This window comes from Triticum aestivum, chromosome 5B, assembly GCF_018294505.1.
Source record: "Triticum aestivum cultivar Chinese Spring chromosome 5B, IWGSC CS RefSeq v2.1, whole genome shotgun sequence".
Lineage (NCBI taxonomy): Eukaryota > Viridiplantae > Streptophyta > Magnoliopsida > Poales > Poaceae > Triticum > Triticum aestivum.
The window spans coordinates 578,812,319-578,838,394 of NC_057807.1; the positions used below are offsets into that span (position 1 = coordinate 578,812,319).

At 46.8% G+C, this 26,076-nt stretch overlaps 1 protein-coding gene across 2 annotated transcripts; it reads right to left on the reverse strand.

The window, feature by feature from the left end:
• Positions 1–19,817: 19,817 nt before the first annotated feature.
• On the reverse strand, positions 19,818–21,712 carry LOC123116990 (PLASMODESMATA CALLOSE-BINDING PROTEIN 2). Of its 2 annotated transcripts, none has more exons than XM_044537851.1 (4): positions 21,511–21,712; positions 21,139–21,378; positions 21,006–21,039; positions 19,818–20,263 (listed from the first exon to the last, which is right to left on the reverse strand). In XM_044537851.1, exons 1-4 carry the CDS (start codon positions 21,575–21,577, stop codon positions 20,113–20,115), a joined length of 492 nt encoding a protein of 163 aa, XP_044393786.1. In that variant the 5' UTR covers positions 21,578–21,712; the 3' UTR covers positions 19,818–20,112. The 2 variants fall into 2 exon arrangements, with proteins under 2 accessions (XP_044393786.1, XP_044393785.1); XM_044537850.1 differs by having other exon boundaries at positions 21,139–21,381; positions 21,511–21,696.
• Positions 21,713–26,076: the final 4,364 nt, after the last annotated feature.

The following is a 26,076-nucleotide window of genomic DNA, read 5'->3' on the forward strand; positions in this document are numbered from 1 at the left end:
CTGGGCCTAGATTTCGAGCCTGACATCTGGGCCAGGCCGGTCCCGGGCCCGTCGTTTTTGCCATTTAAGGAATAGGCCCGGCCTGTGGCCCAAGGCCTGGCGGGCTTTTAGCGTGATGGGCCGGGCTCGGGCCTAGGTTTTTTACGTCGGGCTTTGGTTGGCCCGGCCCGAAGCCCGGCCCGGCCCGACAGATGGCCAGGTATAGATGCAACCAACATATCTCTTAAAGCATACCCATGTTGATAATAAGGTCGATTTTTTCCATGTTCATCAAGAGTTAACTTATGAGTGTACTACCAAGTAAAAGAGTCAAGATTGCTATTATCTTATTAAAGAACATAAACTTCAAAGTTTCTATCCCGTCTCAACTTTTTTGAGGCACTCTCCCAGTCAACATTCGAAGGCATCACCATAACATGGCACTATCATGTCTCAACTCTTTTGAGTTGCTCTCCTAGTCAACGTTCGAAGGCATCACCATAACAGAGCACTTGAGCTTGAGAAATGCTTTTCTAGCTTCTTCTCCACAACTTTAAGGGCCTGCTGATAGCTCCATACCCCGATAAAAACCTCCTATAATAACCCTTGCAACCCTCAAAATTCTCTGACATTGGCTAATTCTGGCCAATGTCATGCCCATTTATTGCTCCATTTTCCCATCCTAAAGGGAGTAGTAGAGTGACTCATCTTAGAGCATCTACACTAGTAACTTACTAATTTGGAGCTTTGAATGCCCATGGACATTCCTAGGCGCGTCCGCGAGCACTGACCAGTCACACCTCAAATCTTGCTTCGCACAACTGGACACCTCAATGTGCAAACCTCAAATCCATATAAAGACATGCAGTGTAAACATAAACGATGCAACAACTTCGTCTGGCTACTACATCAGGACATGCCATCAGACTGTCAAAATTTGGTGCATTCTATCTACATACTAGCTATAGAGAAGATCATCCATGACTACCCTTGGCCTTCCCGGCGCCATTGCCATCCTTCTTGCGGAAGAGTGCTCGAAAACGTAAAATGGATCGAGTCAGGTCTCCTCATCGCCGAAGTTGAGCGACCTGTCGCCGTCGTCTTTCTCCTCTTTGGGGGGAAAGTTCGGCCATGGCATGGAACGCCCGATTCTACTCTCGGGCGAGGGGCACGTGTGTACCTCAGTTGCTCCTTCTATATGATGTGGGCATAGATGGCTTCGTCCTCTACGGCAACGCGTGCTACCGCATCCGCCGCCACCATGTTAGCAGTGAGGCATGCCTGGTCATCCTTACCCACTCCTTCCCACGACAGGCACACTGGGCCATGTAAGACTCATAATTGTTGGAAAACATAGCATGCAATTTCAAAAAAATTCATATGCTCACGCAAAATCTATCTAGGCGATGCATAGCAATGAGAAGGGGAGAGTGTGTCCACGTACCCTTGTAGACAAAAAGCGGAAGCGTTTCTTAACACGGATGATGTAGTCAAACTTCTTCTCGTTCTGGCCGATCAAGCACCAAACGTACGACACCTTCGAGTTCTACACACGTTCAGCTCGATGACGTCCCTCAAACTCTTCATCCAGCAAAGTGTCGAGGGAGAGTTGCGTCAGCACGATGGCATGGTGACGGGGATGGTGAAGTGATATGCACAGGGCTTCGCCTAAGCACTACGTGAATATGGTCGGAGGTGTAAACTATGGAGGTGCCACACACGGCTAGGAATCAATGATGTGTGTTCTAGCGGTGCCCCCCCATATATATATATATATATACATACATACATATATATATATATATACATACATACATATATATATATATATATATATATATAGGGAGAGGGGCAGCAAGGAGAGTAATCCTACTTGGGCGCCTCCCACAAGTCGGCCTCCCCATTCCATAAGTGTTGGAGGAGGAAAGAAAGAGAGGAGGGAGAGAAGGAAAGGGGGAGGCCGAATCCTCCCCGTTCCTTCTCCCTTCCCCTCCTTCCTTCTCCTCCTATTTCAGCCTATATGGGGGCGCACCAACCCACCAGGGGCTGGTTTGTCCCTCTCTTGGCCCATAAGGCCCATATCTTTGCCGGGGGTGCCCGAAACCCCTTTCCGATGACCCGATACGTACCCCGTACCCTCGGAACACATCCGGTGTCCGAATACTATAGTCCTATATATGAATCTTTACCTCTCGACCATTTCAAGACTCCTCATCACGTCCGTGATCTCATCCAGGACTCCGAATAACATTCGATCACCAAATCACATAACTCATATAATACAAAATCGTTATTGAATGTTAAGCGTGCGGACCCTACGAGTTCGAGAACTATGTAAACATGACCGAGACACCTCTCCGGTAAATAACCAATAGCGGAACCTAGATGCTCATATTGGCTCCCACATATTCTACGAAGATCTCTATCGGTTGAACTATTATGACAACATACGTTATTCCCTTTGTCATCGGTATGTTACTTTCCCGAGATTCAATCGCCGGTATCTTCATATCTAGTTCAATCTCATTACCGGCAAGTCTCTTTAGTCATTTCGTAATGCATCATCCTGCAACTAACTAGCCACATTGCTTGCAAGGCTTCTTATGATGTGCTTTACTCAGAGGGCCTAGAGATACCTCTCTGATACTCAGAGTGACAAATCCTAATCTTGATCTATGCCAACCCAAAAAACACCTTCGGAAATACTTGTAGAGCATATTTACAATCACCCAGTTACGTCGTGACGTTTGATAGCACACAAGGCATTCCTTCAGTATCCGGGAGTTGCATAATCTCATAGTTCGAGGAATATGTATTTGACATGAAGAAAGTTGTAGCAATAAAACTGAATGATCATTATGCTAAGCTAACGGATGGGTCTTGTCCATCACATCATTCTCCTAATGATGTGATACCGTTCATAAAATGACAACACATGTCTATGGCTAGGAAACTTAACCATCTTTGATCAACGAGCTAGTCAAATAGAGGCATACTAGGGACACAATGTTTTGTCTATGTATCCACACATGTATCAAGTTTCCGGTTAATACAATTCTAGCATGAATAATAAACATTTATCATGAATAAGGAAATATAAATAACAAATTTTTATTGCCTCTAGGGCATATTTCCTCCAGTCTCCCACTTGCACTAGAGTCAATAATCTAGATTACATTGTAATGATTCTAACACCCATGGAGTCTTGGTGCTGATCATGTTTTGCTCGTGGAAGAGGCTTAGTGAGTGGGGCTGCCAAATTCAGATTTGTATGTATTTTGCAAATCTTTATGTCTCCCTCCTTGACTAGATCACGGATGGAGTTGAAGCGTCTCTTGATGTGTTTGGTCTTTTTGTAAAATCTAGATTCTGTCGCCAAGGTAGTTGCTCCAGTATGGTCACAAAAGATTTTCATTGGACCCAATGCACTAGGTATTACACCTAGATTGGATATGAACTCTTTCATCCAGACTCCCTTCATTTACTGCTTCCGAAGCAGATATGTACTCCGCTTCACATGTAGATCCCGCCACGACGCTCTGCTTGAAACTGCACCAACTGACAGCTCCACCATTCAATAAAAATACGTATCCGGTTTGTGACTTAGAGTCATCCGGATCAGTGTCAAAGCTAGCATCGAGGTAAACATTTACGACAAGCTCTTTGTCACCTCCATAAATGAGAGACATATCCTTAGTCCTTTTCAGGTACTTTAGGATGTTCTTGACCGCTTTCCAGTGATCCACTCCTGGATTACTTCGGTACCTCCCTACTAAACTTACAGCAAGGCACACATCAGGTCTGATACATAGCATAGCATACATGATAGAACCTATGGCTGAGGCATAGGGAATGACTTTCATTTTCTCTCTGTCTTCTTCAGTGGTCGAGCATTGAGTCTGGCTCAACTTCACACCTTGTAACACATGCAAGAACCCTTTCTTTGACTGGTCCATTTTGAACTTCTTCAAAACTTTATCAAGGTATGTGCTTTGTGAAAGTCCTATCAAGCGTCTTGATCTATCTCTATAGATCTTGATGCCCAATATATAAGCAGCTTCACCGAGGTCTTTCATTGAAAAACTTTTATTCAAGTATCCTTTTATGCTATCCAGAAATTCAATATCATTTCCAATCAACAATATGTCATCCACATATAATATTAGAAATGCTATAGAGCTCCCACTCACTTTCTTGTAAATACAGGCTTCTCCAAAAGTCTGTATAAAACCATATGCTTTGATCACACTATCAAAGCGTTTATTCCAACTCCGAGAGGCTTGCACCAGTCCATAAATGGATCGCTGGAGCTTGCACACTTTGTTAGCACCTTTAGGATCGACAAAACCTTCTGGTTGCATCATATACAACTCTTCTTTAAGAAATCCATTAAGGAATGCAGTTTTGATGTCCATTTGCCAGATTTCATAATCATAAAATGCGGCAATTGCTAACATGATTCGGACAGACTTAAGCATCACTACGGGTGAGAAAGTCTCATCGTAATCAACTTCTTGAACTTGTCGAAAACCTTTTGTGACAAGTCGAGCTTTATTGACAGTAACATTACCATCCACGTTAGTCTTTTCTTGAAGATCCATTTATTCTCTATGGGTCGCCGATCATCAGGTAAATCCACTAAAGTCCATATTGTGTTCTCATACATGGATCCTATCTCAGATTTCACGGCCTCAAGCCATTTATCAGTATCTGGGCTCATCATAGCTTCTTCATAGTTCATATGTTCATCATGGTCAAGTAACATGACTTCCAGAACAGGATTGTCGTACCATTTGGTGCGAATTGTGCTCTGGTTGACCTACGAGGTTCTGTAGTAACTTGATCTGAAGTTTCATGATCATTATCATTAGCTTCCTCTCTAGTTGGCGTAGGCATCACATGATCAGATTTCTCGGATGAGCTACTTTCTAAATTGAGAGAAGGTACAATTACCTCATCAAGTTCTACTTTCCTCCCACTCACTTCTTTCGAGAGAAACTCCTTCTCTAGAAAGGTTCCATTCTTGGCAACAAAGATCTTGCCTTCAGATCTATGGTAGAAGTGTACCCGATTGTTTCTTAGGGTATCCTATGAAGACACACTTCTCTGATTTGGGTTCGAGCTTATCAGGCTGAAGCCTTTTGACATAAGCATCACATCCCCAAACTTTAAGAAACGACAGCTTAGGTTTATTGCCAAACCACAGTTCATACGGTGTCGTCTCAACGGATTTTGACGGTGCCCTATTTAACGTGAATGCAACTGTATCTAATGCATAACCATAAAATGATAGTGGTAAATCTGTAAGAGACATCATAGATTGAACCATATCTAATAAAGTACGATTACGATGATCGGACACACCATTACGCTATGGTATTCCAGGTGGCGTGAGTTGTGAAACTATTCCACATTGTTTTAAATGAAGGCCAAACTCGTAACTCAAATATTCACCTCCACGACCAGATCTTAGAAACTTTATTTTCTTGTTACGATGATTATCTACTTCACTCCGAAATTCTTTAAACTTTTCAAATGTTCCAGACTTGTGTTTCATTAAGTAGATACGCCCATATCTGCTCAAATCATCTGTGAAGGTCAGAAAATAATGATACCCGCCACGAGCCTCAACACTCATCGGACCGCATACATCAGTATGTATTATTTCCAATAAGTCATTAGCTCGTTCCATTGTTCCGGAGAACGCAGTTTTAGTCATCTTGCCCATGAGGCGGTTCTCAAGTATCAAATGATTCATAATCAAGTGATTCCAAAAGTCCACCTGCATGGAGTTTCTTCATGCGCTTTACACCAATATAACCTAAACGGCGTGCCACAAATATGTTGCACTATCATTATCAACTTTGCATCTTTTGGCATCAATATTATGAATATGTGTATCACCATGATCGAGATTCAATAGAAATAGACCACTCTTCAATGGTGCATGACCATAAAAGATATTACTCATATAAATAGAACAACCATTATTATCTGATTTAAATGAATAACTATCTCACACTAAACAAGATCCAGATATAATGTTCATGCTCAATGCTGGCACCGAATAACAATTATTCAGGTCTAAAACTAATCCCAAAGGTAGATGTAGAGGTAGCGTGCCGACGGCGATCACATCGACCTTGGAACCATTCCCGACGCGCATCGTCACCTCGTCCTTAGCCAATCTTCGTTTAATCCATAGTCCCAGTTTCGAGTTACAAATATGAGCAACCGAAGCGGTATTAAATACCCAGGCACTACTACGAGAATTAGTAAGGCACACATCAATAGAAAGTATATCAAATATACCTTTGTTCACTTTTCCATCCTTCTTATCCGCCAAATACTTGGGGCAGTTCCGCGTCAAGTGACCAGTCCCTTTGCAGTAGAAGCACTTAGTTTCAATCTTGGGTCCAGCTTTGTGTTTCTTCCTAGGACTGGTAACTTGCTTGCCATTCTTCTTGAAGCCTCCCTTCTTTCCCTTGCCCTTTTTCTTGAAACTAGTGGTCTTGTTAACCATCAACACTTGATGCTCCTTCTTGATTTCTACCTCCGCAGCTTTGAGCATTGCGAAGAGCTCGGGAATAGTCTTTTACATCCCTTGCATATTATAGTTCATCACAAAGCCTTTATAGGTTGGTGGCAGTGATTGAAGAACTCTGTCAATGACACAATCATCTGGAAGATTAACTCCCAGCTGAGTTAACTGATTATGATATCCAGAGATTCTGAGTATGTGTTCACGGACAGAACTGTTCTCCTCCATCTTGCAGCTATAGAACTTGTTGGAGACTTCATATCTCTCAACTCGGGCATTTGCTTGAAATATTAACTTCCACTCCTAGAACATCTCATATGGTCCATGACGTTCAAAACGTCTTTGAAGTCCCGATTCTAAGCCGTAAAGCATGGCACACTAAACTATCAAGTAGTCATCAGATCGAGCTTGCCAGACATTCATAACGTCAGCATCTGCTCCTGCAGCAGGCCTTTCACCTAGCGGTGCATCAAGGACATATTTCTTCTATGCAGCAATGAGGATAATCCTCAAGTTACGGACCCAGACCGTGTAGTTGCTACCATCATCTTTCAACTTAGCTTTCTCTAGGAACGCATTAAAATTCAAGGGAACGGTAGCACGGGCCGTTGATCTACAACATAGATATGCAAAACTATCAGGACTAAGTTCATGATAAATTAAGTTCAATTAATCATATTACTTAAGAACTCCCACTTAGATAGACATCCCTCAAGTCATCTAAATGGTACGTAATCCGAATCAACTAAACCATGTCCGATCATCACGTGAGATGGAGTAGTCATCAATGGTGAACATCTCTTATGTTGATCATATCTACTATATGATTCACGTTCGACCTTTCGGTCTCCAGTGTTCCGAGGCCATGTCTGTACATGCTAGGCTCGTCAAGTTTAACCTGAGTATTCCACATGTGCAAAATGGGCTTGCACCAGATATATGTTAATGTAGATCCTATCACACCCGATCATCACATGGTGTCTCAGCACGAAGAACTTTCGCAATGGTGCATACTTGGGAAGAACACTTATACCTTGAAATTTAGTTAAGGGATCATCATATAATGCTACCGCTGTATTAAGCAAAATAAGATGCATAAAGATAAACATCACATGCAATCAAAATATGTGATATGATATGGCCATCGTCGTCTTGTGCTTTTGATCTCCATCTCCAAAGCAACGTCATGATCTCCATTGTCACCGGCTCGACACCTTGAGCTCCATCATAGCGTCGTGGTCGTCCCGCCAACTATTGCTTATACAACTATCACTACCGTTTAGTGACAAAGTAAAGCAATTACATGGCGTTTGCATTTCATACAATAAAGCGACAACCATAAGGCTCCCGCCAGTTGCCGATAACATTTACAAAACATGATCATCTCATACAACAACGTATATCACATCATGTCTTAACCATATCACATCACAACATGCCCTGCAAAAACAAGTTAGACGTCCTCTACTTTGTTGTTGCAAGTTTTACGTGGCTGCTACGGGCTTCTAGCAAGAACCTTTCTTATCTACGGCACAAAACCACAACGGTGAGTTATCAAGTTTGTTGTTTTATCCTTCAACAAGGACCAACCGCAGTCAAATTCGATTCAACTAAAGTTGGAGAAACAGACACCCACTAGCCACCTTTATGCAAAACTAGTTGCATGTCTGCCGGTGGAACCGGTCTCATGAACGCGGTCATTTAAGGTTGGTTCGGGCCGCTTCATCCAACAATACGGCCGAATCAAAATAAGACATTGGTGGTAAGCAGTATGACAATCACCGCCCGCAACTCTTTGTGTTCTACTCGTGCATATCATCTATGCATCGACCTGGCTCGGATGCCACTGTTGGGAAACATAGCATGCAATTTCAAAAAAATTCCTATGCTCACGCAAGATCTATCTAGGAGATACATAGCAACAAGAAGGGGAGAGTGTGTCCATGTACCCTCGTAGACCGAAAGAGGAAGCGTTTGTTAACGCGGATGATGTAGTCGAACTTCTTCTCGTTCCGACCGATCAAGCACCGAACGTACGACACCTCCGAGTTCTACACACGCTCATCTCGATGACGTCCCTCGAACTCTTGATCCAGCAAAGTGTCGAGGGAGAGTTGCATCAGCACGACGGTGTGGTGACGGTGATGGTGAAGTGATCTACGCAGGGCTTCGCCTAAGCACTACGTGAATATGATCGGAGGTGCAAACTGTGGAGGGGGTGCACATAGCTAGGAATCAATGATGTGTGTTCTAGTGGTGCCACCCCACATATATATAGGTGAGAGAGGGAGAGGGGCAGCAAGGGCCTCCCCAAGTAGGAGTAATCCTACTTGGGCGCCTCCCACAAGTCGCCCTTCCCCCTTCCATAAGTGTCGCAAGGGGACGGAAAGAGAGGGGGGAGAGAAGGAAAGGGGAAGGTCGAATCCTCCCCTTTCCTTCTGCCTTACCCTCCTTCCTTCTCCTCCTATTTCATCCTATATAGGGGCGCACCAGCCCACCAGGGGCTGGTCTGTCCCTCTCTTGGCCCATGAGGCCCATATCTTTGCCGGGGGTGCCCGAAACCCCTTTCCGGTGACCCGATGCATACCCGGTACCTCCTGAACACTTCCGATGTCCGAATACTATCGTCCTATATATGAATATTTACCTCTTGACCATTTCGAGACTCCTCGTCATGTCTGTGGTCTCATCTGGGACTCCGAATAACATTCGGTCACCAAATCACATAACTAATATAATACAAAATCATCATCGAATGTTAAGCGTGCGAACCCTATGGGTTCGACAACTATGTTGACATGACCGAGACACCTCTCCGGTCAATAACCAATAGCGGAACCTGGATGCTCATATTGGCCCCACATATTCTACGAAGATCTTTATAAGTCAAACCGTTATGACAACATACGTTACTCCCTTTGTCATCGGTATGTTACTTGCCCGAGATTCGATCGTCGGTATCTTCATACCTAGTTCAATATCGTTACCGGCAAGTCTCTTTACTTGTTCCGTAATGCATCATCCCGCAACTAACTCATTAGTCACATTGCTTGCAAGGCTTCTTATGATGTGCATTACCGAGAGGGCCCAGAGATACCTCTCTGATACTCAGAGTGACAAATCCTAATCTTGGTCTATGCCAACCCAACAAACACCTTCATAGATACCTGTAGAGCATTTTTATAATCACCCAGTTACATTGTGGTGTTTGATAGCACACAAGGCATTCCTCCGGTATCCGGGAGTTGCATAATCTCATAGTCGGATGAATATGTATTTGACATGAAGAAAGCAGTAGCAATAAAACTGAACGATCATTATACTAAGCTAATGGATGGGTCTTGTCCATCATATCATTCTCCTAATGATGTGATCTCGTTCATCAAATGACAACACATGTCTATGGCTAGGAAACTTAACCATCTTTGATCAACGAGCTAGTCAAGTAGAGGCATACTAGGGACACAGTGTTTTGTCTATGTATCCACACATGTATCAAGTTTCCGGTTAATACAATTCTAGCATGAATAATAAACATTTATCATGAATAAGGAAATATAAAATAACAAATTTATTATTGCCTCTAGGGCATATTTCCTCCAGTAATACTCTGGCAGACCGGAGATGGGGAGGCTACCATACCGCGATGATCCATCCTTGAAGGAACCGAGCACTCGTTGGGCCGACACAATGGATTCGTGCCGGGTTAATCCCTCCATCGGTCCGGCTTAGTCCTCCCAGGAGCAATGGAGGGCAACAGGACGGCCATAGCCTCGTCCACCCTAGTTTACGAATTCATATTGGTTGGAATCGGATCCTCTTCCGGCCATGCCGAAGAAGGTTGGAGACTGCTGAACGTGAGCTTGGGGACGGTGTGGACCGGAGTGGAGGTGAGTGGAGTGGCCAGGGTTTGGTCCGAGCGTTTGAGGCGCCTGCCTGTATATGCTCTTATAATATGAGACTAAACTGAAAGATGAAATTTGAAATCTCGGAATCTTAGGTACAAGATTTATTGTGCCAAAGCCCTTACATTTTTAATGTAGAAGTCTTTTTTCCCAACAAAAGATGAATTTTATTAGCTTACACCTAGACGTCAGCATAACTAAAACACGCATAACAAGCACCAAAGTAAAAAAACATCAACAGAAGTAAAAAAGAAAAACACGAGTCAGAAAAGCAGATCGGTTTCCCTCCTTCGGCGGCGCTTGCCATCGTTTTCCATTCACCGGACATTAAAGTTTGTTCCCTGAAAAGCCTTCTTCCTCGATGAGCCGGAGGCCTTAAATTGATCAAATTATGTGTCTTGGTTAGACTGGCAATCAAAAGGTGACAAAAGATTCGTCATTGAAGGTCCACCCCTCCCCCATTTTTTTAGAAAATCATCACTAAATTGTTAACATTTCACATTAAATTGTTATCATTTCACATTGCCATCAATTTTAACGGTCACCTCACACTCAATCGAACATAAAACAATTACAAGTCAAAGGATTACTTTATGTACCTCATTGCCTTTTCTTGTCCGCGTACGACTGGAAATGCCACATAGTTTCGCTCGTTGCTAGGAGGAACCAAGGGGGGGGGGGTGAGCCTTCCCCGTCTTCTTATTCGATTATCAATATTGCTAAATCTCAATTGGTTGAGCCGTAGTGAAGTCTCAATTGATGTTGTATTCATGAGATATTACATGGAAACTCATGTAATTTTTTATATGTTATGTCACTTGACCGAGACTTGGTTAACTCTTAATCGACTGAGATTTAGTCATAACCTTCGCAGAGGATCGCTGCGACCCTGGCTAGGGGAGGCGGCTGCCTTCACTCAACATCATAGGCTATGCCACCTCCACTACAAACTCTTCACTGGCAGGGTAGACGGGGTGCTTGCATTGGAGGTCGCGGGCGGCCGTCGGAGCCGCGGGAGGCACTGGAGCCGTCAGAACCGCAGGAGGCGCTCAAGCCGAAGGAAGCATTGGATCCAATTTCAAAACGATGGAATCAGATGCGGGGATCGAGGCGCCATCCATGTAGTCGTCAACGGGGACTGGGGATGGCTGGATGAAACGCGGAGCTACGGCGAGGGAGGGGAGGCAACGACCCGCTGAAATTAGTCTTAGCCGTCAACATCGAGGACATACTCACTGGCAAAAGTCGGGGTCCAACTGAATAAGAACAACTCCAATGCAGGTACCCACTTCGCCCACTGCTGTTCATTTGGGTTGGCGTGGACAAAAGCGGAGGCCCAACATGCCGACCGATTCGCAAAACGTGTCCGCTTCGCATCCGCGCCGACCCATTTGCGGCAGAAATGCGTCGGCACGGACGCGAAGCGGACGCCTCGCGCGCCTTCTCGGTGTCTGCCGCGTCTCCACCTGGCGGTCGTCCAACTACCGTGGTCAGCTTAACTTATGACGTCCGCCCATCTCGGGCCCACACGTCAGCGATGACGGTCGGCCTTTTTTAATCTGAGCATGCGGGAGAGGGGTCGTCCTCATCTGCTTCCAGAAGCCTCTCCTCCCCATTTCGCCATCCTCTGCTCACCGTCGACGGCAACCCTAGACACCACAACGATGGGTTTCTTCTCCGGCAAAGGCAAGGGCAAAGCCCCCACCAACCCTCTCCCCCGCCTCCGTCGGTGTCTTCCCACCTGCCGAGGCAGTACGTGAATTTCCCAGTGCACCAGGCGAAGTGGCACTGGGAGAACCGCGCCCCTCTCCCATACCCCGACGTCACCCTGCCACACGACTGGCACTTGGATCCGGAGAGGATCCCAGTGCCAGTGGCGCCGCGGTCGGCGAGGGAGCACGCGGAGGAGGTGCGGCGCCAGCGGGCGCTGCTGACGGCGGAGCAGCGCCGCGACCCCGCCTACGACGTCGACTCGCCCTATTGTGGGCGTTGGTTCGCCTTTGAGCACAAGGAGGCCAGGCGGCGCGGCATCCACGATGTCTCGCATGGCTCCCCGCCGCCGCCCCTCATCGTTCGCGACGAGGACCAGGCGACGGAGGCCGCCTACCAGGCGGCCTTGGCGGCTGTCTTCCGGGAGAGCGAGGAGGAGGAGTGGCACAAGGAGGATGAGGAGGAGGCGGCGTACGAGGCACGCATGGTGGAGGCCATGGCGCTGTCCGCAGCCGGCGACTGCGTCGTGCCGCTGCTGGCCCCACCGTCCCCAGCCAAGGCCGAGCCGGAGCCGACCCCCATCAAGCGCTACTCCTAGACCGGAGTGGTGCGCGAGTGGGTCTGCGCGCCACCGGTCTAGATGCAGGTGACGGAGGCGCAGGAGGCGGCCTACCTCGGGCAGTGGCGCCATCGAAGGCTGGCCGAGTAGCGCCACGAGGCGAGCACTTCGAGCAGCTGGAGCGCAACGCCGAGGAGGAGGCGCGTCGTGCCGGACCGACGGCGCATAGCCCGAGCCGGCATAGTCCACGGCGGACGACGTCGCCACCGTCTGGAACACTGAGTGGACCGGCCCTGCGCCGACGCTGATCGACCTCACCGGCCTCAACGAGGATGACGAGGACACCTAGGGCAGCGCGCCACCTCGTAGTTTAGTCTTATTAATGTTTAATTAATGTAAATGTGGACACGTAGACTCTCGCCGGCCTTTGTGGCTGGCATTAATGTTTTTCATTTTTTAAATATTTGTGTTTTTTTACGCGCCGTAAAAATGGGTCGATCCAGGGTTGGGCGCATGTGCTATTCCAAACGCGGAAGCGAACATGAGTGTCCGCTAAACCGACTCAAACGGATAAAAAACGAACAAAATCGCCATCCATTTGGGTCGGCCGGTTGGAGTTGCTGTAAGCCTCTAACGCCCTGGTGACAATCGACCCCACGCGTCAGCGACCGAGGGAACGGTATGTTGGCGCGGACGATGCCGGCAGCATAGTATCCCGTGCGGCCGTGCCGGCCCAAGGCCGCTCGTAGTCGGTCAGACGGGTCGTCGAGACGGCCATCTTACTAGGCCGTGCCGCTGATAGAGAAAAGTACGTACTGATGTTGCTGTTGCTCGGGACAGGAGACTGATCGCTGCAGTGTCTGCGTGTGTGCTGGTGACTCGTGGCACTGTGCGCGCCGCCTCGCAGCAGCCCGACGCCAGCGCCGCACCGCGTTCGTGAGTGTACAAGAGGGAGACACGCATTTGTTGCACTGCGCCAGAGGGAACTCATTTCACTGACGCGATCTCGATCACGACCTGCCACGACTCAACAATGGAGTCCATGGCCGTCGTCGGTGCAGGGTATGCTCATGTTGAGTAGTCTAAGTCTATGCAAAAATGAAAAGCGCGTCCCATTCGGACGTTGAGTTTCTACGCCCAGGAGCAAATGCTCCCGAGGTGAACGGTAAAATAAAAAAAATAAAAAACAATATTTTTTATGGCATACTTTCATAAATGTTTGTTGTGCATGCAAAGTTTCATCGCAAAATCGCATTGGTGGAAGGCGTGGTAAAAAAAATAAAATCGATGCTCTGAAAATGATACTTATAAAAGCATTTTGAAGCTTTGTTTTTGTTTTTTTGGCACGACTTCCACAAATGTGATTTCGTGATGAAATTTTGCATGCATAGTATGACACAAAAGAAGTTTAGATTTTTTTGCTATTTTTTGATTTTACTGTTCACACAAGAAGCATTTGCTCCTAGGTGCAGAAAGGTACTTCCGGTTCCACTCTTCCTTCCTTAGGTCATGTCGCCTGCCTTCGTCCAACCCATATATCGTCAGCTCAACCGCTTGGTGCCGCTACGCATGGTCGGTGGTGCCTCGTGCCTCTCCACCCGTGGCATTCCCTCCAAAACCCCACCATCCTCCATGGCAGCAACCAGCCTGCACCCGCATCCAACCAATCAAATTTGCGGAGGCAACTTCGCGGCCAGCCGCGTCGTGTCACCTGATGCGGCTTGTTTATGGAAAGGCCTCTCCGTTTCAAAATAAGTGAACCAAAAAAACATCCATTTGTGTGTGGATTAACAACCCAAAATTTTACAAAATGAAAAGAAAAAGGAATTTGATGTGGGTGTTTCCCCAACGCACAGTGTGTCGCAGCAATACCAACCCGACGCCGACGGTACCAGGTTCACACCTATCCGGTAGAATGGAAAACGATGGCAAATGCCACGAAAGAGAAGCCAATCCTATCGCTGATTCGTGGTTAAGAGCTGGGATAGAAAAGCATTTTGAAGCTTTGATTTTGTTTTTTGGCACGACTTCCACAAATATGATTTCGTGATGAAATTTTGCATGCATAGTATGACACAGAAAAAGTTTAGAATTTTTTGCTATTTTTTGATTTTACTGTTCACACAAGAAGCATTTGCTCCTAGGTGCAGAAAGGTACTTCCGGTTCCACTCTTCCTTCCTTAGGTCATGTCTCCTGCCTTCGTCCAACCCATATATCGTCAGCCCAACCGCCTGGTGCCGCCACGCATGATCGGTGGTGCCTCGTGCCTCTCCACCCCCGGCATTCCCTCCAAAAACCCACCATCCTCCATGGCAGCAACCAGCCTGCACCCGCATCCAACCAATCAAATTTGCGGAGGCAACTTCACGACCAGCTGCGTCGTGTCACCTGATGCGGCTTGTTTATGGAAAGGCCTCTCCGTTTCAAAATAAGTGAACCAAAAAAACATCCATTTGTGTGTGGATTAACAACCCAAAAATTTACAAAATGAAAAAAAAACGAATTTGATGTGGGTGATTTCCCAATGCAACAGTGTGGCGCAGCAATACCAACCCGACGCCGACAGTACCGGGTTCACACCTATCCAGTAGAATGGAAAACGATGGCAAATGCCACGAAAGAGAAGCCAATCCTATCGCTGATTCGTGGTTTAGAGCTGGGATGGAAACTGCTCATGCGTCACTCGGTACCCGAGTTTCAAACGGCGTGACACTGACTTTGCTGGCTGGCTGGCTACTCAAAACAATCCGGGTTAAATTGGTCATTTGCACCAGCACGTACAAGCAAGAGGATTTCTGAAGCGAATGTCCTGGGCTGAGATGACACAACAGGCCGAAAATGGATTTGTGGCCCACGAGGTTTCTTCGTTAGGGAGTTGGGCTGAATTAAGCATTTGGGTAACTAGTTTTCTTATCACATGAAAACTCCGAGGGACATGCATGTACCACAACATCCTGAGCACCATCTCAGTAAAAATGCCGGAACAATTTATGAATTGTTTCACATGTCTCCGGTTAGCTTCTTAGGCTCGCTGGTCGTTTGTTCCATGGTGACATGGCATACTAAAATTTGACAAGGAACGAGCGAGGCATCGCTTTGAGATTTTAGTACGACAAAGCTGCACACCGCTGATTTGCCAATTGAGTATTCCCTCCGTAACGAAATATAAGAGCGTTTAGATCATTACAGAAGGAGTACTTTCTAACCAACTTGCGTCACTATCGGCCCTGCTGCCTTCTTCATCGTTTGTTTCTACCGCCCATTGTTCAAATCCACTTCACCAAGCCTATGTATGTCAGCTTCTACAATGTCATGCTCTTGTGTAAGTAGGGTGCTAATTTCTAGCAACGGCTGTCTCCCAATGAAGGTATCATACATCTCTGGACTGGCTACGTTGTGGGCTTGTGGCTGGCGGCTCAAGACTTATGGCCATCACAGCCTACCAGCGTGCGATTAAGGTCTATGTCACATAGGAAATGACCTGGCTTCACCACCGCATATATGACAAGGATCTTGATGCAAGATTCACCGACCATTCTCCCAAGAATAAGCCGCTGCCAAGGGGATCATCATACAAAATGACCCAGGGTGTGTGTCGGCGTAGTACCTTCCTTCCAACCTTACTACACAATTGTATTCCTCAACCAGCTCTACTCTGACCCAATCATCCAGTTCAGAAAAGAGTGGGCTCCTTAGGGAAACATATGGCACGGCTACGGGTGTCCACAAAAACCATACCAGTGGTGCCAGATTGAATGTTAACTGTACCGCTATGATGTAAATGCATTACATTACGGTACGTCATCCTTCATAAAAATGGAATATAGCAAATATTAACCAGTGCACAAGATAGAAGTTGTTCCTACCATGATAAAGGATATACAACTAGTTCGTATGCTCCTATTAGCTAAACTTGCCTGGACGGTCATATAGAACTGGTCTACAACCTCTGAACTTGATTCATATAAACCCTTGCATTACAAACAAGACGAGTACTTGGTGGTTTTAGTAGATCTGGCTTCAGGTGCAGCGTCTCCACCCTTCCTCTCTTCGATTCTTGGGGATTCCAGATTGGGCTTGGGCTTGGCTTTTGGATTGGTATCAGGTTGGTGGGGGGGGGGGATGCGACAGAGCAGCACACAAAAGGGGCGGGGGTCCATAGGAAAGGGGTGAGGCTGCAAGGGATGTTAGAGACGGCGGTTGGCGAGGACGCTACCGATGGAACACGCATTGCAAGGTGGGTATATGATGACTATGAGTGTGGATTTGGAAAGTAACGTGAGGAAGGGGATGAGCTTTTCCATGGGTGGGTGTGTGTGTTGGGGGGGGGGGGGGGGAGCCAATGCTCAAATATACAAATTCCACCGTGCCTAGACCAAATGAGACCACCTGCTTTTTTATTTCACAAACACACCTATTACGTACGCGCGAATAACAAACCGACAACTAGGTCATGAGAAGAATACAACCATGCGATAGACGAATACAAAATGAAGCATATGCGCCGAATGGATAGGCGGCCTAGGGGAGGCCTTGCCACCCCAAACCAGCGGGCGCACGATCATATAAGGTGAAACGTCTAATGGACTCGCTATATAACGTGACATCTATATACGTCATAACATCAGGCAAATCTATGATGAATACGCCAAGCTGATGGTCTTTTACCTTTAAACCGACGGCGCCTATTGATGAGGCATTTTAGTTGTAGATCATCTCATCCAGCATTAAAATGCCAGATATGCTGAAGACTTTCGTCATGGTCGGCCATCGAAAAAGCCAGGGGTTCTGGGTACCATCGCGCCTTTTGATGAGGCGAGACAGGAAGGTGCCACGCCGCGCAACCGATAAGACACTTCTCAAAGACACATATTCTGTCAACCACATCCGCGTGATGCTGATGTTATGTAAGTTACGCTTCTCAAAGACACCGCACAATTAGTCAATTACCATGACAAAAAAGTACAACTCATCATGCTAATAACTGATGCCACAACCTTTGTAGGTGACATTGATGTTACGGAAGTGATGCTTCTCAAAGACATATCCGTCAATACTACAAATCTACGTGCAATATTCAAAAAACATACGTAGAAATACATCTTGTGGAAAATAATGTGGATGCCAAAACTGAGACAGAAACTCACGCGTCGGGTCTTGTGTTCATGTACTCCCCGTAGTAGAGCATGCCGAGCGTGGACTGCTAGTTGTCCCACACGAGCCTCCCCTTGGGCCGCAACACGGCACCGATGGGACTGCGTGAATGACACATGTCATCCAAACAACAAGGAAATCACAACCAGATTCTTAGTCAAACAAACTCGATCTCTAGCACACTGATCTGACTCCTCGAAGATTCACGGTTTGTTAAAATTACAGTCATGCCACATCATCCTCATGCTACAACACATGGCCACTCAAGAGTCAGAACTAGTTTGCAAGAATTAGATAACAATAGCGACACTTTTTTTTGCGAAAAACGATAGTGTCACTTTGAGTGACCAAACCCAAGTGAATGCACTAGACAGAACATCTATTCAATTCAGATAAGACATACAAACATGGTTAGATCACCACCTCATGTCATGTGAAGTGCTCCATTCCATATGTTTCTCAACTAATTTCTGGTGGAATCAAATTTCCAAATTGCGGCGCAGATGTGCGGACGGGAAGATGCATGCTCGAGCCGCTACGTTCCCCTGTAAATCTATCTATCCGGTAAATGGAAATCAATGGCAAGCGCCACCAAAGAGAAACCAATCCCGTTTCCAATTCATGGTTAAGAGCTGGGATACAAACTGCTCGTGCGTCACTCGCTACGGGAGTTTCAAACGGCGTGAGAGTGACTTCGCTGCCTGGCAACTCAAAGCAATATGGGTTAAATTGGTCATCACTACCACACTAGTAAATGTGTACGTGCAGTGCACGTTATACCGGACAGAAAATTAGTTGCATGTTGATATTAAGCAAAAAAATAATTACACATTAATATTACGAAGAATATAAATTACAAATCTAAATTGCATGAATTGTTTATATTTGGCATGTTATTAATTGTACACTAAACATGTTAAGCGCTCATCATTGGAGCAATATTGGTTGTTGGATTGACACTGCTTGTTGGCTGAGATTTGTTGGATCTTTTTGTATTGGTATAGATATAGATATAGCTATTTTTAGAGGTAAGACCGAACTTTATTGATCAAAAACCTGTGGGATACAGTTTGTGTCATGGGGCTGAACACGTCAAAGATGACGCCCCCTGCCCTAAAGAAAGAGAAAAACTTAGCTAAAGTGTGCATCACCGGTTTGCAGAACGACCTTTGAAAGTAAATTTATGGTTGAAGCTAGCAGCTCGCAGCTTGATTTCATTAATAATAGAGCCATATCGCCCCTGGTTATGATTGTTGATGTCGCTCACCACCTGTTTTGAATCAGAAGCTATGATGAAGTTCTGGATAAAAGAGGTCTTCCGCCAAAGATAACGCCTCTCGGCATACGATTGCTTCCAAGGTAGCGGCGTCATGTACACTAACAATAACGAGAGAAGAACTACCAAGGTAATTGCCAGTTTCATCTCGACAGATCGCAGCTGCTGAATCTCCCCTATTTTGCCTAGCCACTCCTGCGTCGACGTGGATCTTGGCGAAACCTGCAAGGGGAGCCTTACGTCTGATAATCAGTGCAGCATGAGGGATATTTGCTGCAGCAACCGTGTTGCAGTTCAGCTTCCTCACCTGGACGATCTACAGCTCGGTGATGACTGATGAAGCTTTCAACAAATGCGTGTGTAGTAGCTTGCTGGCTTTGAAAGATCCCTTCATGCCGAGACGACCTGACGGACCGGAAACGGATTTGTGGCCCATGAGTTTTTTTCGTCAGGGAGTTGGGCCGAAACGAAAAATGCTGGAACAATTTGTGAAATATTTCAAAGTTCTCCGGTTTATAGCTTCTTAGTGTCGCTGGTTGTTCCACGACGACACGGCGTACATATTAAATTTTGACAAGCGAAGAGGCATCGCTTTGACGAAGGGAAGACATGGAACAGTCTTTACTGTTTCAATGTAACCGAATTTTGGTACAGCAAGCTGCACTCCACTGATCTGCCAATTTCCCATGATCTGCACCAAAGAACCAGACAACCAAACATGGTAGAATCAAGTCATGACAGTAGCATCCTCCAAGACACAGCATCAGGTCATAACAGCATCACTACATCAGCCCTAAACCCTCCACTAAACAATCATGGTTTCACTGACACTCCCTGGCTATCTTCAATCTTCCACCAGAACGGAATACCATCATCATCTCATCACAAAGGTTCTCTTCCTACCACCACTACTAAGAGAAAATGTGCAGAAACAAGACACCCTAAACCAAGGGCCGGTGCAGGAGGGGTGCCTTGTGTCTCCTCTGGTCACGCCATGAGGTACAGAGCGAGGAGCGAGCAGCAGGCCAGGATGACCGCCCGCGTCGCGGTTCCGGCCACCGGGAGAACGTCGGCGCCGCCACTGGTGTCCTTGCCGTTCGGACCTTGCGCCATTGGTGGCGGCGGGCTGTCAGGAGCACTGAACAAACAAACAAAAAACACACAATGATGAGCTGTGCTCAACCATTTACAAGGAGTTGATTACTGCTGTAAAAGGGACCAGAACAGACTAATCGAAACGGCTGCAACTCCCTTCACACCTAATGGCCTGCTAATTTGCGAGGACTAGTTTCAAAAGGAGCATATAGGATTCCCCTCAAAGGAGTCCAGGATGACACAAGTTGTGCAGCGATGATGCAGCCAAATGTGGGAAAAGAGGGGAACCCCACGCGCATCAGGTTTCCCAGCCAAGTAACGGACACACCGCCCCACAGCGGATGCTATCACATGGCAGCAGCCACCAAATATATCCTCTGATTATTGCTGGTCAATGACCCAATGAGGCAAGGCAATGACCCCTAGCTGGGCTGCAATGGCGTCTTGTGAAAATGTGAGGACGGCCAAAAGCATGCTAATGAATGATGGTGCACTACTGGACCAGAGTTGTAAGCAAGAGATGTGCATGTGACATCTCATTTTGTACTTCATAAATATTCGGGATTGCAATCCGTCTGGTAGCTAGTAAATGGGCCAAATGCTGTTGGCTGTAAAGGGTTTTCTGGGGGTAGCAATGAAACTGAAAGAAGACTGAGATAATGCTCAACAATCCTCCTACATCTTACTACTAGTTCTTAGATGTGATGTCTATTTTCTCAAGGAGAAAAGAGAGGACGATGAACTCTGCAAAAATAGTGTAGCAGATCAGCAACGAGGCGCGTTACCTTGGGGTCGCAGGGTACTTGCAGCCGTTGGTGCCTGCAAGAAAACGGAGCATCATCAGAAATCTAGAACTGTGCGATTGGGGCAGCAGGGAAAGAAACGGTGAGCGAGTGGATGAGTAGAGCAGGTGGGTACTTGGGTCGACGGAGGAGACCACGGCGGTGCCGGAGAAGACGCAGGCGAGCGAGTTCTGGCCGCTGCGCTGGTAGTAGCTGTTGACGGCGTAGGAGCAGTGCGCCTTGACGGTGTCCGGGGCGAAGCAGGCGGCGTTGGGCTGGATGGGCTTGCAGTCGGCGGCGCTGCCGCACGCGTAGTCCAGCGTCCTCTGCAGCGTCGCGTCCGGCAGGTCCGTGCGGCACACGCACCACGCCCCCTCTGCTGCTCATCGTCCCACGGCCATCAAGAACAGCAGTAAGCCAACAATAAAACAGATTTCCAAGAACCGAACCATCTAGCTATTTTGGGTGAAAAAAGAAGAAGAAGAGGAAATGTGGTTCGGGGGCGTACCGGAGCGGCCGGCGAGCGCGGCGGCCAGCGCGAGGAGCAGGAGGAGGCGGCCCGCGTGGGACGCCATGGATGGAGCAGGTTCCTTGCTTCCTTGGCCGGTGTGGTGGCGTCAGATCGCAGGCAGGCGCGTGTGTGTATGCGTGCCTTGGCCTGCCGGACGGGGCGGGGTTTTAATGGGGGGAGAGGAGGGTGGGTGCTGCGCAATGGTGGAACACGCTCAAGGCAAACCGGACTGGAGGAGCGGAGGCAGGGAGTGGGCCGGGTCGGGTCGTGCGTCGCGTAGCATGGGGAGCCACCCCTCCAGTTCAGCCGCAGCAGCGGCGGTGCTGTCCGGTCCAGAAGGCAGTGTGGCTTTTCATGAACGGTCAGATTACTTGTCAGCATCGGATGTCTGGCCCGGCCGAGCACAGAGAACCAACCAACCCGGCTGTGCACTGCACGCGGGATACGCTACGTCCCCCTGAGCGACGGTCCACAACACGGAGTGGAACAGGCTTGGGCGTGCGGGGCGTGCGCGCCGTGGCTAGGACATCTCAAACGCGCTCATCAAATCGGTCCGGCCACTTTTGTGTTCCGACGCGGACATTTATTTTGGGTTGGATCGATGAAATTTCGCACACCGATCCCAAATCAGGGAGCTCTGAGGGAGTCCGGAAGTACATTATGTTTGGCGTCCGACAATCCTGACCCGTCCAAAATTCAGCTGACGTCCGTCCATTTTCACAATCCGTCCCACTCTTTCCACACCAACCTTGCCCTCTTCGCCCGGAACATCGCCTTCCCCCGCATGTGTATTGTCACTATGGTGGATCCGCTGGAGGCCATCACAAGGTTCGTCGTCTAGCCGGACCTGGCGTGTCCGCCTCATGACCGCGGACTCTCAAACAGTAAGCCCGGTGTGTGAAAGAGAGGGAGAAGAAGAAATGCTATTGATCTAGATTTTTTTTTTGACAAAGAGATGAGTCCAGACAAATAGGAAAAATTACGAGGGGCAGTTGAATGGCCAACGACTGACCGAATGCTCGATTCAGACGTGTCCAAGAGCTTTTCCTTTTAGCAAACTCTAGCCTTCAAAGAGAGCTACCTTTGCTCATTAACACCTAGGCAGTGTACATATAAAATTTTCCCTTATATGGCTTCAAAGGCCATTTTGAACTTTGAAGTTACATCACATAACAAGGAGCAAGTAGGATAAGATCTGTTTGAGAAAGCTTCCTTAGCAAGGGGGTTCAGGGATCTAGCGATGTGAATCACATTGAAGGAGCTAAGACTTGAAGTGGCGTTGAAGAAATCAGCTAGTATCGGCATGATCCACCATTGTCCTGAACCACACCTTCGACCAAAGTCCTGCAATCAGAATAGAAAAGAGGAAGAATTCCAACCCAAAAGCCTTGATTGTCAAGGCTGCAAGAAGTAAAGTCGTCGCTTCAATTTGCAACACCGAATGAACATTCGTAGCCGACGCTTGAATAAATATGGTGTGCTTCGTGATAGTATTGTTGAGATATACTCCAAATGAGGCTTCATCCTCTGCCATTAAAGGGTTAAAAGCAACATCCACATATGCCAGTGTACCTGCAGGTTGAATATTCTCATTTGTAATTGAAGAGGATTATCATTGCTATCTTCACGAGTTATTTCCTTTTCCTCTTTCTCCTCCATTAAACCCGCATCAAGCATTGCCCTTGTAGCATAGATAACCTGCATAACACTCCAATTTCTTTTATTGAAAAGGAGATAATTTCTAGCTTTCCATATGTTCCAAAGTATAGTGAGAACAAATTCTAGATCTAGTTCTTATTGTTGAAGATAAGATCATCAGAATGATATCAGTAGAATATAAACTATAATTCACCATATCAGTTTGAGGCCAAACTTAAAACAGTTTGATCTAGAGATATTGCATTGAAAGAAAATATGCAAATCTGATTCAACTTGATCACACCTGCGACATTCTTTTTTGATGCGATTAGAGTACCTAGGGCCTCTTAAACCTGTTGCAATAACTCTCCTAATAAGTCTCCAAGCAAATGTTTTTACCCTAGGTGCCATGGTTTTGCTTTCCCAATCAGGTTTAAGAAGATCAATCTCTTGATCCAAAGTAAGGACTTGTCTTCCCAAAGAGCTATTTTGAATCTCCTGCACAAAAGTTTTCTAAGCCATGTGCGTGAGTTCGGCAAATGGTATCTTCAATATTTGCATCAATGACTGGAATATTCAAAAAATATCATTTTTAAAAGAATCATAAAAATCACTAATTTTTTCCTCATCCAAAGTTTAGAGTTGGGCTTCCAAAGATCACTAATGGTACTAGGATAGGGCCCCTAGAAATTAGGCTTGGGATAATCCTATATATTCTCCCAGTCTTTGCACCAAGGACAAGTCCAAATGGAAGAATTACCTTTTGCAATTTGAAGTTGGCTAGACTTAAGCATGAATGAAAAAAATAACTGAGCTCCAAAAAGCAAATTTAGGAACGTAAGAGCTAGGTTACCAAATAGAAGAACTATTAAAATATTTAGCTCTAAGAATTCTGATAAGTAAAGAAGTAGCATTCTTAATAATTCTCCAAGCCATCATAGATTTGTTCACAAGAGTAAATTATTTATGCCCAATCCTCCTTTAGGTGTTGGCTTACAAATGTCTTCTAAAGCTCTAAAACAAATAACTTTCATTATCCTTATTAATCCGAGTCCACCATAATTTCCTAACAATAGAAGTAAGTTTCTTAATGGTAGTTTTTCTCAAGACTATGTTGGACATGTAATAAATAGGAAAAGAGACAGACACAAATTTAATGAGAGTAAGTCTACCAGCATGTGAAGCCTATTTGCTTTGTAGCAACTAAGTTTAGCCTTAAAATTTCCTATAATAAAATTGTAGGTAGCAACTCTTTTCTTACGTGGAAGAATGAGAGGATGACCAAGATGAGTGGTATTAAGATCCATATCCGGGGCAGGAAAAATATTCATAATGGAGTTTCTGAGAGGATTATCCGTATGTTTGCTAAACAAGATGGCAGATTTATTCCAATTGGGAGTTTGACCAGAGGTTGCACAAAATTAATTAATAATGCGAGCAATGGTATTAGCATCTTCATTATTATCTGCCCTATCACACACTAATAAGTCACCAGCAACCATTAGAGAATGGATAGGGGGACAGGAAGCCCCTAGCTGGATACCACTCAAACGATTTGTATTAAAGCATCTTGCATAGAAAACGACAATTCGTTGACAACAAGAATAAAAAGATAAGGAAACGAGATACTGCTCAAATGACTTGTATTTAAAGCATATTGCAGAAAACGACAATTCGTTGACAACAAGAATAAAAAGAAATGGAAACGGACGACAACCTTGTCGGATACCTCGGGATCCTTTAAAGCCGCCAAAAGGTTGTCCATCAATGTTAACAGAAAAGGTGCCAATAGATATGCATTCATAAATTAAATCTACAAATGACCATGTAGCATTTTATGAAGCAAAGCACTCTTGATGATATCCCATTCTATCATATCAAAAGCATTGGCTATGTCGTGGTGGGCGCACGGCAGATGCCATGGGGTGGCTAAAGAGAGGGATAGGGAAGAGGCAACCGGTGGGCTCCAGAGGCGAGGTTGTCACGAGCGAGCGGGAGACGCAAGACGTACACAGGTTTGGGGCTCTCTAGAGATAATAACCCTAGTCCTGTCAAGCGTGCTTAATATGAAGATGATACAAGCTTGCTCGTAGAGCTGTTCTTGGGAGGAAGGAAGGCAGGCCAGTGCATAGGCCGTTCCTTCTCCATGTGGGTGGATGTGAGTGTGTGTGAAGAGTAAACTAGTGATCGCCCCATGCATGGAGGCCTCTGGGGGGTCTTAGAGGCCGACTCCCAGGGTTACCATGGTAAAGATACATGTGCATGGGGCCAGGTTGTCAGTGTCTTGGAGCTGGCAGCGGGGCGCCGGGTTTGCCGGGTCCGTCGGGCGCGGGCCTTGCCGGGTCCATCGGGTGCGGGCTGTACCGGGTCTATCGGGTGCGGGCCGTATCGGGCCCGCCGAGCATGGGTATTGCCAGCTGCTGGGCACTGTAGGCATGCCGGGTGGTCATCAGGGGACGGCTGCGCCATCTTGCTATAGGGTTGCGTTGTCTTGCTATAGGGCTGCGCCTCCGAGACTCCGCCCGCCCCAGGCAGGGGCTTGGTCGGCACGGTAGCCGCGCCCGCCGGGGCCGGCGTAAAGGGGGACACACTGTAGCCATGTTGGTTTGTAGATGAAGGTTTAACTTGTGGGGTCCGGCCGGCATGCGCCGGCCAGCTTGGCCGGGTTGCAGGTCCTGGCCGGGTTGCGCTGGGAAGCCGACCAGGACCAAGCCGGATTGAGGGGCGAGGTATGCCCTGATGTTGTTGAAAGGGGTCTGGGGCCGTGCCTGGGGTCCATCCCCCCGATAGTAGTCCCCGAAGCTGTGAAGGCTCGACGGCTTCAGGCAAGGTAGCTGGGTTGATGAAGTTCGTGGCCGTTGGGTCTGGCAACACCCACTATGTGCCAGCTTCTGGAAGCCGGATCGCGGCACCCTAGCATGGGCG

Coding starts and splice junctions, on each gene's coding strand:
- LOC123116990 (XM_044537850.1), bottom strand. CDS start 21,577: ATGGCGTCCCACGCGGGCCGCCTCCTCCTGCTCCTCGCGCTGGCCGCC. Junction 21,040..21,138: donor GGTCTCCTCCGTCGACCCAA/GTACCCACCTGC, acceptor GTTTTCTTGCAG/GCACCAACGGCTGCAAGTAC. Junction 20,264..21,005: donor AAGTACCCTGCGACCCCAAG/GTAACGCGCCTC, acceptor TTGTTTGTTCAG/TGCTCCTGACAGCCCGCCGC.